At 39.8% G+C, this 14,340-nt stretch overlaps 1 protein-coding gene across 1 annotated transcript; it reads right to left on the bottom strand.

The window, feature by feature from the left end:
* Positions 1-4,655: 4,655 nt before the first annotated feature.
* LOC149161342 (heat shock cognate 70 kDa protein-like) lies at positions 4,656-10,063 on the bottom strand. The gene is made up of 3 exons (XM_089435511.1): positions 10,024-10,063; positions 8,866-9,747; positions 4,656-5,533 (listed from the first exon to the last, which is right to left on the bottom strand). The coding sequence occupies exons 1-3, from the start codon at positions 10,046-10,048 to the stop codon at positions 4,656-4,658; spliced, it is 1,785 nt and encodes a 594-aa protein (XP_089291637.1). The 5' UTR covers positions 10,049-10,063.
* Positions 10,064-14,340: the final 4,277 nt, after the last annotated feature.

The raw sequence follows: 14,340 nt of genomic DNA, 5'->3' as shown, positions 1-14,340 counted from the left end.
TACTTGGAAAAAATGAACTCAAAGCAAATCAAAACATGGAAACCCTAGGAAACCCTAATTTATCTAGTCTAACCTCTATGATGCAAAGAATGTGAAGGAAACTTCTACCAATGATGCCATTACTTCTAATAAGTGAAAATGCATGAATCTAATCTACTTGCATCTTAAAAGACATGTTTTTGTATTTTTTCTTTAAGTGGATGGAGTGATTGTGATTTTGTGCTCATTAGGGTTTGGTTGTGCAGATGTGATGCGGAAGGAAGGAAAGCTTAGGAAAGGTTGGGGAGGCTAGGAGAGGTCCCCAGAGATCCTTAGCATCAGTCCACAGAGGTTCCTCACGTTCAGAGGCTCAGCAACCGAGTGAGTGGCCTCCTACAGGATGTCTGCAGGGGATTCTACAGGAAACGCAGGGGTTTCTATAGGATGTCTGTGCAAGTCTACAGGATGTTTGGCCGTGGAGGTTTTGGAAGATGGTGAAGTGTTGGAGTGGTGTGGAAGGATAGGTGAGATGGAGATGGAGCTGGTGATGGCTCAGGAGCAGAGAAATCAGATGGAGGAAGAGTGCATGCAGAGGTTTGATGATTGGAAGGATGGGATCAACGAAAGTGTAAGTAGATGGAGCTAAGTGAATAATGGATGAGTTGGAGGGTAAATGAGTTGGTCAGAGGCTGAGTAGGGCTGGAGGAGAGATCAAGATGAAGAAGAAGAAAGTGGAGTGACAAGGAGCAACGTAAATGAAACAAATGACTTATGCACCAAAATGAGAAATTCATTAACCTATGATAACTGTGCCATGAAACCTATGAACAGAAATGGAAAACAAGAAATGAAACTTATGCGTGGAAGTGAAATGTAGCAGTATGGTTCGATGTCAAAAATGCATGGATGGATCTTCAACGAAAATGTCTATGTTGCAGCTTGCATGGAAGTGAAAAGAACTGCGTTTCTTTTTGGTGGTTGGTTATGGACTGCACCCCAATCCCTAAGAGAGATGGCATGAGCCTTTACAACCTTTTTGCTGGAGCTCCAATAGAGTATATATATCCTCCTATCAAACTTAAGCAACTGAAAGCAAATCACCATAAACTAGTCCTACCTATGCTCATGAAAACGACTAAATTAACAAACTGTAAATTCGAATTGCATGTGAAAATAAATGAACTCAAAGTGCTGGAACGAAATGCAAACACATTACAACACTGAGGAGATCTATTGCTCTCAGGTTGGGCCCTAACCTGAGAGCTATAGCTCCTTGAGAAAACTCAGAACTAGATCAAAATCTGCCTTCTTTATTCATAATCTGATGTCATGCCAAATTGGCTTACAAAAAGGAACAAAGACTGAGCTCTAGCTCGTACTTTCCAATTACAAGACTAATGCCAAGGTTCAAAAAGCTCCTCTGCAAGGCTACGACCTCAGTATTTATGCCAAAATGATCATCCAACAGATGTCCTTGATTTTAGGAGCTCGGCTGTCCAACTAAAGTTTAACTGCTGATCCTGTAGGACAGTCATAACTACTGTTCCTGTAGAACAGTTATAACTACTGTTCCTGTAGAACAGCTGGCTGCTTCTAAGCTCGGTAGGGAGATGGATTGGAGCTCGGAGTTCTTGGTGGGAATCACGAGGAAGGTCCCCAAGACCGTGGACATCCTCTCCTAAAAACCAGCAGTGCCACCTCATTGTCTCCTTGTCTCCTTTTTCGTTGTCTTTTTCTCCCTTTTAATGCCAAAAACCTGAAAGCATCATGCATTAGTCACGTAGATAAAATGTCTACCCTTCTTCCTACAAACAACACGAATAAACTAAGAAATGCATGCATAAGCAGTAAAAAGTGAATGGGTTGAGCAGAGAAAGTAGGCCAAATGAGCCCAAATTGTACCAAAAACTGGGGCTCATCACAAGGTTCGTTGCCTGTGGTTTCTTATAGGTTGAGGGGATCGACTACAATGAGACTTTTGCTCCTGTAGAAAGGTACTCATCTATTAGATCGATGTTGGCACTATCAGCTCAGATGGGTTGGAAGATCCATCAGATGGATGTGAAGACGACGTTCCTCAATGGGAAGATTGAGGAAGAGGTGTACATTGAGCATCCCGAAGGATTTGAGACCTTCGATTGTGAGTTGCATGTGTGCCGACTCAAGCGAGCATTTTATGGGCTGAAGCAAGCACCCCGTGCTTGATACACTAAGATCGACAACTATTTCACTGGGTTGGGCTTCGCGAAGAGTGAAGCAGATGCAAACCTTCACCACATTATGATAGAAGGTAAGCCATTGATCACTGTACTTTATATTGATGATCTGATTTTGAAAGGTGATGATTAGTTAATCAAGTCTTGCAAGAAGGACCTTGCAAGAGAGTTTGAGATGAAGGACATAGGCCTCATGCACTACTTTCTAGGCATGGAAGTGTCGCAGAAAGATGGGGAAGTATTTGTGTCTCAAGGAAAGTATGCCAATGAGATACTCAAGCGCTTCCACATGGAGAAGTGCAAACCCATGCAGACTCCTCTAGTTGGTAACTGGAGGAAGGAGGATGCTACTTCAGGTGAGGTAATAGTTGCTATTGTTTATTGGAAGCTTGTGGGTTCACTCATGTATCTAGCGAACACATGACTGGATTTGTGCTTTGCGGTGAACCAATTGAGTCAATCTATGGTTCAGCCAACCAAGCTGTTTTGGAAGGCAGTGAAGCATGTGCTGAGATACCTCAGAGGCACATCTCAGTATGGATTGTGGTACAGATGGATAGAGGGAGTGAAGCTTCAAGCCTTCACGAATGCTGATTGGGTAGGGAGTCCATCAGATTGGAAGAGCACTTCTCGAGGAATCTTCAACCTTGGTTCAGCTGCAGCTTCCTAATACAACAGGAAATAGAGGTCAGTTGCACTTAGCTCAGCAGACGCTGAATACATGGCTCCCAGTCAGGCATCATGCGAGGCCATTTGGATGCAGAAGATTCTAGTGGGATTGTTTGGTTAGATGATGGATCCTACAGTGATATATTGCGATAATAAGAGTTGCATAAAAATCTCTGAGAATCCAGTGTTTCATGACAGGTCCAAGCACATAGATATTTGGTACCATCATCTTCGAGACTGTGTGGTGAAGAGGATCATGATGTTGCTGTATGTTTCGACCGAGGAACATGATGTAGATATTTTGACTAAGGCATTGTCAAAATGCAAGTTCGAGTTTCACAGAGACAGGATTGGGGTGACTGATAATCCCTTTCTTGTTGAGAGGGAGTGTTGAAAATAGCAACAAGAAATGATAAATATAGAAGTGCTAAAAATAACATTGCCATAAATAGCATTTCAGGATACCTTCCTATTTTAGTTAGTCCCTGAACTAAAATAGTGAAGTAAAATTCGAATTTTGTCTTCACAACATTAATTCATCTTGAGTTAATTAGTTAAGGAAAAATAAACATGAAGTCTATGTGAGGACATGCAACAGTTATTCCTTTGATTAAGGAATTTATCCATTAGTGAAAGGGATAAGGATGAGTTGTAATTAGTTAGCTCAGTTAACTGAGTTAAGTCCAGTTAGATTAGTTCCTTAGCTGAGTTAAGTTCAGTTAGTTAATGCTTGCATGCATGTAACTACTGCACTTCAGATAACTGAATATTCTTTCATAATTAACTCATGCATGTCAGTTGTATCAGAGACCCAGTTGAGATCAGATGGAGGGATAGTGTACTATCAGTTGCAGGAATATTCTATTGTGAATATCTCTTGCATGCAGAAGGAATTCATTCCTTGAGGATTGCGCAGTTACTTCTTCAGTTTAGTGAGTGTGTGATGAGGCCAATTCACACAGGTGGCATCAATGGACCCCAAGAAAAACTGCGCAAGGAAATAGGAGGCTTGGAGGGCTGAGGATAGTCATATGTTGATTCTATTTAGTCTGTGAGCTGTATACTGGGATTGTACTGAGAGCTGGATAGTTTCTGAGCTAAGGCTCTTGCGTAATATGAGATATTTCCACTTGTATGATAATACAGAGGGTGGGGTTTTAGGCTGAGGCTTTCCCCAAAGTTTATCTTCTCTTTTCATGTGTGTTTGCTTCTCTTTTCAGTTATATGTGTTCTTGTTTGATATTGCTCATATTCGATTAAACTTCCGCAAAGTTTGATTGTAGAAGTAGATCTAGTATACTGCTTTAGTACATTGCATTATCAGTTGATCTACAAGTGAAATTTCTACACATTTACTTTCTAAACTCTGATTAGTAAGAACAAAAATACTATACAAATTCAATATAGCAATAAAAGCATATTGAAAAAATAAAACATCTCCTAATAGCGAAATAGAATATCCAATACAAGTCCTCTTTTCTTTACCCATCAAAACAACATCATTCAATTATCATGTCTAAAATGAAGAGACAATCTACCTTTTAAATCCTGGTTATTGCACCATAATTAAAGTGAAACATACATCAAATATTTCAAGGAAAATCCCTTAGCGGTACAGAACATAGCTCATAACGACCAGATAGAATATCCAAAACAAATCCTCATTTCCTTACATGTCAAAACAACAACATTCAATTCTCATGTCTAAAATTGAGAGACAATCCACCTTCTAAATCTTGGTTTGTAAGTGCATTCTATCATCTTTTAACACGATATAAAGGTGAAAATTATTTAATCAACTTCCTCAATTTTAGGCCCCGAGCCTGCAGCAGCAGAATAACCCTGTTCAGGAGAGCCAGCAGCTCCATAGGCTCCACCAGGTATATCAGCACCAGCGCCTTGGTACATCTTAGCAATGATAGGATTGCAAGTGTTCTCCAGCTCCTTCATCTTGTCATCAAACTCGTCAGCATCTGCAAGCTGGTTGTTATCCAGCCACTGGATAGTCTGTTCAAGGGCATCCTCAATCTTCTTTTTATCAGATGGATCTAACTTTGCCGCAATCTTATCATCTCGAATGGTATTCCTTACGCTGTAAGCATAGTTCTCCAAAGAGTTCTTGGCCTCTAACTTCTTCTTGTGCTCTTCATCTTCAGCCTTGTATGTCTCAGAATCACGAACCATCTTCTCAATCTCCTCCTTACTCAATCTACCCTTGTCATTTGTAATGGTGATTTTGTTTTTGTGACCAGTGGTTTTGTCCTCAGCAGAGACATTTAGAATACCATTGGCATCAATATCAAAGCACACAATGATCTGGGGAACTCCTCTGGGAGCAGGGGGAATACCAGAAAGTTCAAATTTACCCAACAAGTTATTGTCCCTGGTTCGAGTTCGCTCACCCTCATACACTTGAATCAACACACCAGGCTGGTTGTCTGAGTAAGTAGAAAAGACTTGCTCCTTCTTTGTGGGGATGGTAGTATTCCTGGAGATGAGAACTGTCATAACCCCACCTGCAGTTTCTAGCCCTAATGAAAGGGGAGTAACATCTAGAAGCAACAGATCTTGCACTTTCTCATTGCCCTCTCCACTCAAAATAGCAGCTTGCACTGCAGCTCCGTATGCAACAGCCTCATCAGGGTTAATGCTCTTGCAGAGTGTTATCACTCAGGTTGTCCTTAAGCTCTGGAAAAGGATACGGCTGAGGTAACCACAGACCAACTTTGGACTGCAGGTTCTAGCCAACCTGCAATTAGAGAAGGCTCTCTCTTTAAGATTTAGCTTTGTTGAAAATGATTTTAGGCTAGGTCTCGAGCTCAGAGGGTTTTTTGTTTTGTTTTTGGTGGGAAAATTGATATTTCAGGTAGAGAGGCAAAGCATAGTCTAAGGGTTTTGAACCATTGGGCATGGAGTCGAGGAGAAAAACTGCTGGTGCTTTTCCTTAATAACAGTGAGGGAAAATGGAGCAAGCTAGCTGAGCATGAAACGATGTTTCAGGTTTAAGGGATGGAAAGAAATGCTAAGTAATGAGAGGCAGTTAAGAATCTCTCAATTATGCTTAACAAGGGAAAATGACAAGGCGCTACCTAGGGGCAGTTAAGAATCCCTAGATAATTGGAAAACACAGGTGAATCGAGGTAAACATGAGCCAGAAGGAATTCATATTCATAACCAATTCAATCAGAGGAAAACATAAAGAAATAGCAGAAATTGATCATAGAGAGTATTTAAACTAATTCTAGGCTATTCTTTCTTTCTGCTATTTAGATAGTGATAACAATAAAACAGAGGTAAGATGCACTTATTGCTTCAGGATGCAGCACAAGAATTCCATCTTCATATCTCCATAAACATTCATTCACAATAGATAGTTTTATCTCCAAGATTTCTGCAATCTTTGATTATAGAAACAGTCAGGTATACAGTGCGAGTCTCTAGTGAAAATTCTCAATCGACCAACCCTTAAAACTATACAGAGGGTGGTATATATAGGGAAAAACTTTCTATCCACAAAGTTCTTTATTACATCTTGACCTAATTAGGTCATAAAGAATAATTAATTTACCTACTCCTATCTGAAATAAATGCATGAAAATATCTCAGGCTGCGCTGGGGCGGCCGTATCAAAACTGAATAACTTATGTAGTCCTTGGTGGCTTGGTGCAGGTGCTTCTGAAATAAATGTGCATGGGTTTCTGCTTCTTTGCTGTCCTGTGGCTTTGAATGCCTTAATTGTGATTTGAAGGTAAGGATGGGCTTTCACCGCTTGATTTGACTTAATTGGCGGCCATTCAATGTTAACCTGCTTTGGGAACTGAAGGTTTCCATTAAACAATTTAAATGGTACACTTTGCTGCTTCTCTTTCCTCTGATACTCTCTGACAGATGAACTGGGTCGCTTTTCTTCTTTGCTGCGGGTCTAATCACAAGTTAATGGCCGCTGCTCGGCCTCTGTTCCCTTAAAACTGGCTTCTGCTTCTTCCTGAATGCTTTCGCGAAGAAAACGGGTCCTTTTGCGCCTTTTCGGGCTTCCTGGGGCTGCATAATGGAAAGATTCCCTGAAGATTCCCTGAAGATTCTCCATTTCGGCCTAAAAAATCCTGCGATGAGCGATTTGCGCAAATCGCTCATCAAAAACTGCCTCAGAATTGGATTCCGGGGCTCCGAAGTGCGACTTTTGCTCCTTCGCGCCAAAAAAGTGCTGATGACATCAGCATGACGTCAGCATGATGTGACATTGTACGGCGGGTGACGTCAGCGATGATGTCAGCATGATGACGTGGTGGGATGACGTCAGCATGACGTCAGCATGACATCATCATGTACAGACGGTGATGTGGCATGACACGTGGCAAGGGGCCACGCAGGCAGATGACTCGGCGACACGGTGGCAGGAGGCCACGCAGGCGGTTGACGTGTCGCAGTGACTGGGCAAGGGGGTGACGTAAGCGGTGACTGTGCAGGGGGTGACGTAAGCGGTGACTGTGCAGGGGGTGACGTAAGCGGCGACGTCACAGGGCAGGAGGTGGTAAGCGGTATTGTGGCGCACCGCTTTTTGGGGATGGTGGTTTCGTGAGGGGGGCCTCCGCCACAGCCCAACGCTTGACGCGTGGCGGGAGGTACGGCGGTAATACCGCCCATCTCCCGGACGCTAAAGCTCGGGCGCTTAGGAGATGGGACGGCCCGCCCACCGTTGATCTGTGGGGCGGGCGATCCAACGGTCGGCGGTCGGTGCGAGGTGATGGCGGGATAAAGGACGGGGAATATGCGAAGAATATACCTTTTTTAATATGCGCGCGGGTGGGTTATGACTTAGGGAAAGTGGGTTCGGGGTTTTGAAACAGGCGCGATTAATATTTACAGTTGGGACTTAGGGTAAGGGGTAAAATATGGGTTAAATGCGCGCGGGTTTAGGATTTTATGTACAGAACTTTGGTTTGGGGGCGAAGTAGGGGGTTTTTTGAGGGTTTTAGGGCTAGGGAATAGGTTATTAGTCTGAACAGGTGTTAGATTAATCCCTGTTATGACTCGGATGGGTTAAAAACAGCCCCAGATGGACCATTTTTCCCCGGACTTATAAAAATATGGCTATATTGCCAGGGTGGGGATATTTACATAGGGGAGTTTTATGTACATAGTTTTAATAGGGGAAGGGGAAAACTGCTAGGGAGTTATATAATACTGTTAATAGTTAATATGAAGGTGACCAGCAAGCGCTTAGGTCAGGGATCTAATCTAAATTTGGGGAAAATAACTTGAAAGGAACTGAGATCCTTGAGTGAAGGAGATCTTCACCAAGGTGACTGATATGGATGATGATGAAACTAAGAGGAATCAAGCAGATCTTGACCTCTTTGGGGAAATTAGTAAGTGACTTGGGGAATTTAGAAGAAGAGGGAGTTAGTGATGTCCATCTCTGAGCTCTTCTGAATGCAAAACTGCCTGCAATGTGATCTGTAAAGATAAAACACAGTTTGAAACACAAAATTGATCATGAATCACCATTCTGCAACCACAGCTACCTACCCATCCTACTTTCCTAACATTTTTTCCTCTTTTCTGATTAGGGTGCACTTAGATTTGCAGACGCAAAATTACAATTTTTCTTTTGAATGTTTCCTATCTAAATCTGCACTTATTTCTGCCAGGGCCCAGATTAAACAGTTGGGTCCCTTTGATTCTCTACCTATCTACAAAATCTGCCAAGGTTAAACTGTTTGGATAGATGCATTCTCTATATTCTACAACAGGAAATTGAAACCTAGGGAGACCAAGATTAGACTGTTTGGACCTCCCTTAAATGAAAAACTCTTCAAAACTGGAACAACTCATCAAAAATTGGAATTAGCAGTGGCATTTGTACTAGCACACTTCATGGCTTTCTTCTTTGGTCTCATCTGGAAATATGGAACACTGCAGCTTGCAAAGTATGACATATTTGGCATGTAAAAATGTCAATCATGAAAAATGATACCCTGTTGCAACAAGAGGCTAACACAAAGCTCCTTGCCATTGAAGAGGTCCTGCAACAAGGACTGAACCTTAGGGATCCTAGTAGACCCACCAACAAGAACCACATCATGGATTGAGCGTTTGTCCATCTTCGCATCCCGCAGGCATTTCTCAATAGGCTCCATGCACTTCCTGAACAAATCCATGTTCATCTCTTCAAATCTAGCCCTAGTAATAGTGGTATAGAAGTCAATACCTTCATATAGGGAATCAATCTCAATGGTGGTCTGGGCAGTTGATGAAAGGGTTCTCTTAGCTCTCTCACAGGAAGTTCTGAGTCTCCTGAGGGCTCTGGCATTACCACTAATGTCCTTCTTATGTTTTCTCTTAAACTCTTGTACAAAGTGGTTCACCAATCTATTATCAAAATCTTCACCACCCAAATGTGTATCACCAGCAGTAGCCTTCACTTCAAAAATACCCTCTTCAATTGTGAGCAGAGACACATCAAAAGTACCTCCACCCAAATCAAAGATAAGAACATTCTTCTCACCAGAACTGCTAGCCTTCTTGTCAAGCCCATAGGCAATAGCAGCAGCAGTGGGCTCATTGATGATTCTCATAACATTCAACCCGGAGATTGCCCCTGCGTCCTTGGTTGCCTGCCTTTGAGAATCATTGAAGTATGCAGGAACAGTGACCACAACATTCTTAACAGTGGTCCCAAGATAAGCTTCTGCAATCTCCTTCATCTTAGTTAAAACCATGGAAGAGATCTCTTCGGCTGCAAAATGCTTCTCCTCCCCTTTGTATGTTACAACGATGCTGGGCTTATCGCCAACCCCTGAAATGACCTTGAAAGGCCATAATTTCGTATCACTCACAACGAAGGGATCAGAGAACCTCCTACCAATCAACCGCTTTGCATCTACCATAACATAAAGAACTGATTTAGATTGAACACAAATGCAAATTCTACACAAACAGAATCTTACAGATGCAAATTCTAGGCAAAGGCTATCATACAGCATGTAAAATTTTATCAATCGCCTTCAAAAAACTATAAGTTGAATTATGTCAATCCCGGTTCATATTTGAGAATGAAAGGGGAATTAATATACAACTGAATCACATATACAACAATAAGCAGTGGAATAAACTCCCTCAAAAGAGTGACAAAGATTAAATGGTAAAGATTACAGACCGAAAATAGTGTTGATGGGATTCATGGCGACCTGGTTCTTGGCTGCATCTCCAATCAGACGCTCTGTATTAGTAAAGGAAACATAGGAAGGAGTGGTTCGATTCCCTGATCATTGGCGATGATTTCCACCCTGTCGTGCTGTCACACTCCCACACACGAGTGCATCGTCCCCAGATTGATTCCGATCGCTGCTCCCTCGCCCATATTCGACACTCTCACACACAAAATGCAGAGAATGCAGAGAGGGAGTGAACTTACGAAATTGGGATGAGAGTGATCGAAACTGTAGACGAGTAATGCAGGGCAAGAAGCACGAGAGGGGGAATGTTCAAAATAGTTGTTTCATAGTTGAATACTCGGAATGACTCTTAAAGGGTTCGGTTTTTCAACTAATTGCCTTTTGTAACCTCAAAGACTTTGCTTAATCTGTCATGGTTTTTTTTATTGTGATACACATCTATTTTTTTCTTTTTTCTTTTGAGAAAATTTATCCATAGTTTTTATTGTTGTGTAAACCCATAAACCCATTTTTCTCCTTCCAGAAACTTCATTTACCATTTCTTATCGTTATACTAGCTTAATTTTCTCCTTCAAGAAACTTCATTAACGGATTTTGGGATATTTCCATTTTTTTATTGTTATACTAACTTAATTTTCTCTTTCAAGAAACTTTATTAACGGATTTTGGGATATTATTATTATAATTTGCAACGGTTTTCATCTTTCATAGTATAAGTTTAATGTTATAATTTTGAAAATTTTGATTTTAATTTGTGGGGCAAAAATAAAAGAAAAATGATATATTCCTACAAAAAAATATAGGAGAAGGAGAATGTTCAAATAATACACAAATTTAATTTTATAGTCTTAAAGCAATTTCAACTTAATTCACTTCATTTGAATAATAGGAAAGTAAGTTTTAAATAATTGCCACACAAACCTAATTCACTTATTGAAAAAATTCCATTTAAAAGTTTTATTGTTGGATAACCGGAATTCTCTCCTTCAAGAAACTTCATCTATTAGGTTTTGGGATTTTATTGTTATGGTTTTCATTTTCCAACCTCATAATTTTAGTGCTACAACCTTAAAAGTTGAATTTCTAACAATGAAATGGGTATGTTTCAATCATAGGTACCTTGATTCGTTATTATGAGATTTTTTTATTAAAAACCCATATCCAAGTGTAATTGGTCTAAAAATATCTATTGTCTACTTTGGTCACCCACAAAAAAATATCTCATAGAATCAACTATCTCCACAATGTGAAATTAAAAATCAGCCTTTTATTCAAGGGTCACCTTACTTTCTAATGAAGACAAGAAGAGGGAAGAAGTTATCCTTACATCCTCTATCTTTCCATGTTTCTATGAGAGGAAATTCTTGATGTGAGCAAAATTACAATTCTCTTTGGTTGTATGTATGCCCTCTTGGATCATATGTTGTTCTTGATTTCTTATAAATAAATATAAATGCTTCTTATATTTGAAAAATAACTAATGTATTATTCATTTCTTTTGCATGTTTTTTAGTGGGGAAGCACACATGATTTTCTTATATGGATTCTTGTGAAGAGTATTTGTTTTCGAAATGAACAACTATGTTGTGTGATTCTCTAGTGTGCACATTGTTGGCATGGAGTGCTATGATTTCTTTGTGTGCTTTATGTTTACTATTTATGCATCCTTTACGTTTATTATGGGTGGGCTCCTCTGCATGTGTGACTACTCCACTAGACCAATGTGGTTGAACTCTTGGCTTCACATTGCTTATGATGGGTAAGATTCACATCTTTGGTTCAAGCCACAAGGTCCTCAACTATCATTGAGATAATGTGTGATTTTATATGGTTTTGAATACAACACATGTTACTTTATAAGTGTTGAAAATGCAACAATAAAATCCTAATTTAATTTTGCCTAGATTAAATTGAGAGAAATTTCAATTTCAATTTCAGCAGAATACTTGGAGGTAGTTAACTGAGGTGGCATGGGTCTTGTCACTCAATTAACTCAATAAATTCAAGTTGGAGACACTTGAGTTTAGTTTTACATGATTGATTACTAATTTGTAGCAATCTATTTCAGTTAATTTGAGTTATTATCAGTGTAACTAGTTCTCACTGTTAGTAGAACTAGTGGAGGTTCAATCAAGGGCGTGTAACTTTTTTCACACTGAGAGATCATCCAGTCAAACGGATCAGTTAGCCTAAATTAACTCATGCATGCATAGAATTCGAGTTACTTAGTTGAGATTGGAGTTCAAGGGCAGTGTACTAGCAGTTGTAGAATTTTCCAAGTTGTAGAGGTGGTGCATGTAGTCAAAGAAGGGCCTAAAGGAATTGCGTAATTCTCAACGAATAATTTCCCTAATTAATAGGGATTAATTCCTCATCAAATAGCACAAGGAAATAGGAGCTTGGCAGGCTGAGAAATTGGCTAAGTATTGGCTCGAGTCAGTCTGTGAGGCAGTGAGATAGATAATACTAGTTCAGAGGTTGCTCAGGCTTGAGCAAACATTGTATTTCTTCTATATTCTTTGATTAATGCAATACATATAGTAAGGGCTTTTGAGCAGTTTCTTTCCCCTAGATAAATCTTTGTGTATGTGTGTTGAATCTTGATGCATGTTAATTATTTGCGTTCTCGATCTTGATTTGTTTTCCGTAGATAAGTAGAGTAGCTTCAAGTCTTGTGATCTAGTAAATTTCATGAGAAGTTTTGAATCTACACATTAAATTTCCATATGGTATTAGAATAGGAATCATAGTAGAGAAGAGAGTTAGAAGTTGTCTTTGCAAGTGGATCGAATTTGCAGGATCAATTCTTCAGACTAGCAGGATGAATTTCTATGGACTAAGACTCAAGTATGCCCTTGAGGGTAGCTCAAATTATGTTGCTTGGAAGGACAATATGGAGCGAGTGTTGGAAGATAATGGGCTAAAGGAATTTGTACATAATGATATCTCAAAGCCTCCAATATTTGATGCTTAATATCTAGCAGAATGGAAGAAGCGTGTAGCAAAGGCGAGGAGGATCATATTGGAGGGAGTTCGAGACACTATTGTCTTGAATCTCCTGTAGAAAGAGACTCCATATGCAATGTGGAAGGCCTTGATAGATTTGTTCCAGAACAATAGTGACCACAGGAAGCTCGCACTGAAGGACACACTTCGAAATATTTGTAGATTTTTACTTGTAGATTCAACAACTTATGTGATATGCTAAAACACAAGACAAGAAAGTACTCTACTCTTCAGCAGAAACCAAAATTGATCGATGAAAACAATAAGAAGAAAAGGAAGAATATCAATCACACAAAACATAATATTTCTTTGGGGAAATAAAATTCTCAAAACCTCGACTATCTATATTGCATTAACCAAAAGATCTGAGAAGAAAATGCAATGCTTGTTCAACTCGAACAATTCCTGCACAAGTACAATCTATCTCTCTGCTTCAAAAACCAGCTCGAGCCAACACTTAGCCAAATATGTTGCCTATTAAGCCCCTATTTCCTTGCAAAATTCTTGAGGGAATTAGCCCATATTTAATTGGGAAATTCTCTCTCCATAACTACGCAATCCATCATAGGCCCTCAATTGATTGCACGCACCATCTGTACAACTCGGAAAATTATTCAATTGATGTACATTGTCCCTAAACTCTAATCTCAACTGGGTCTTCCTCTGACTTGATATCCATGAGTTATTTATGAGTGAATCTTCAGTTAATTGGTGGAGTAGTCAAGTTGCACTGGTGCTTCTCCGCACTACTAGACCTCCTACTAGTTCCAAAAATAGTTGGAACTAGTTTAACTGACTATAACTCAGTTAGATTGAGTTAATTAATTACAACTCAAAAGAACTCAACCTGGGCCCCTAAAATTTAAGGATCACTCTACATGACTCTAGATAGACTTCCAACTCGAATTTCCTAAGCCAACTAAGTCAAATTAACTTAGTTAACTATTACAAGTTGCTATGAGAATAGAATTTTGATTTAATTCCTAATTTAATTCAAGGAAAAATTAAATTAGGATTTCTTGTTGTTATTTTTAACACTCCCTCTCAACAAGGAAGAGATTATCTGCTAACCCGATCCTACCTCTGTGAAACTAGAATTTTCATCTTGACAAAGCGTTTGTCAAAATATATGCATCTTGCTCCTTTGTGGGAATGTTCTCCAACAACATAATTCTCCTCTGCACACAATCTCGAAGATGATGATACCAGATTTCAATATGCTTGGACCGATTATGAAAATTGGATCCTTAGAGAGTTTGATACAACTCTGATTGTCACAATAAATCATAGTT

Source organism: Pinus tabuliformis, chromosome 5_2 (genome assembly GCF_031772625.1).
Source record: "Pinus tabuliformis cultivar Carrire ecotype Pingquan chromosome 5_2, CPIR1, whole genome shotgun sequence".
In the NCBI taxonomy this organism is placed as follows: domain Eukaryota; kingdom Viridiplantae; phylum Streptophyta; class Pinopsida; order Pinales; family Pinaceae; genus Pinus; species Pinus tabuliformis.
Note: the sequence above shows the minus strand (reverse complement) of the source record. Positions and strands in the feature narration are given on the sequence as shown.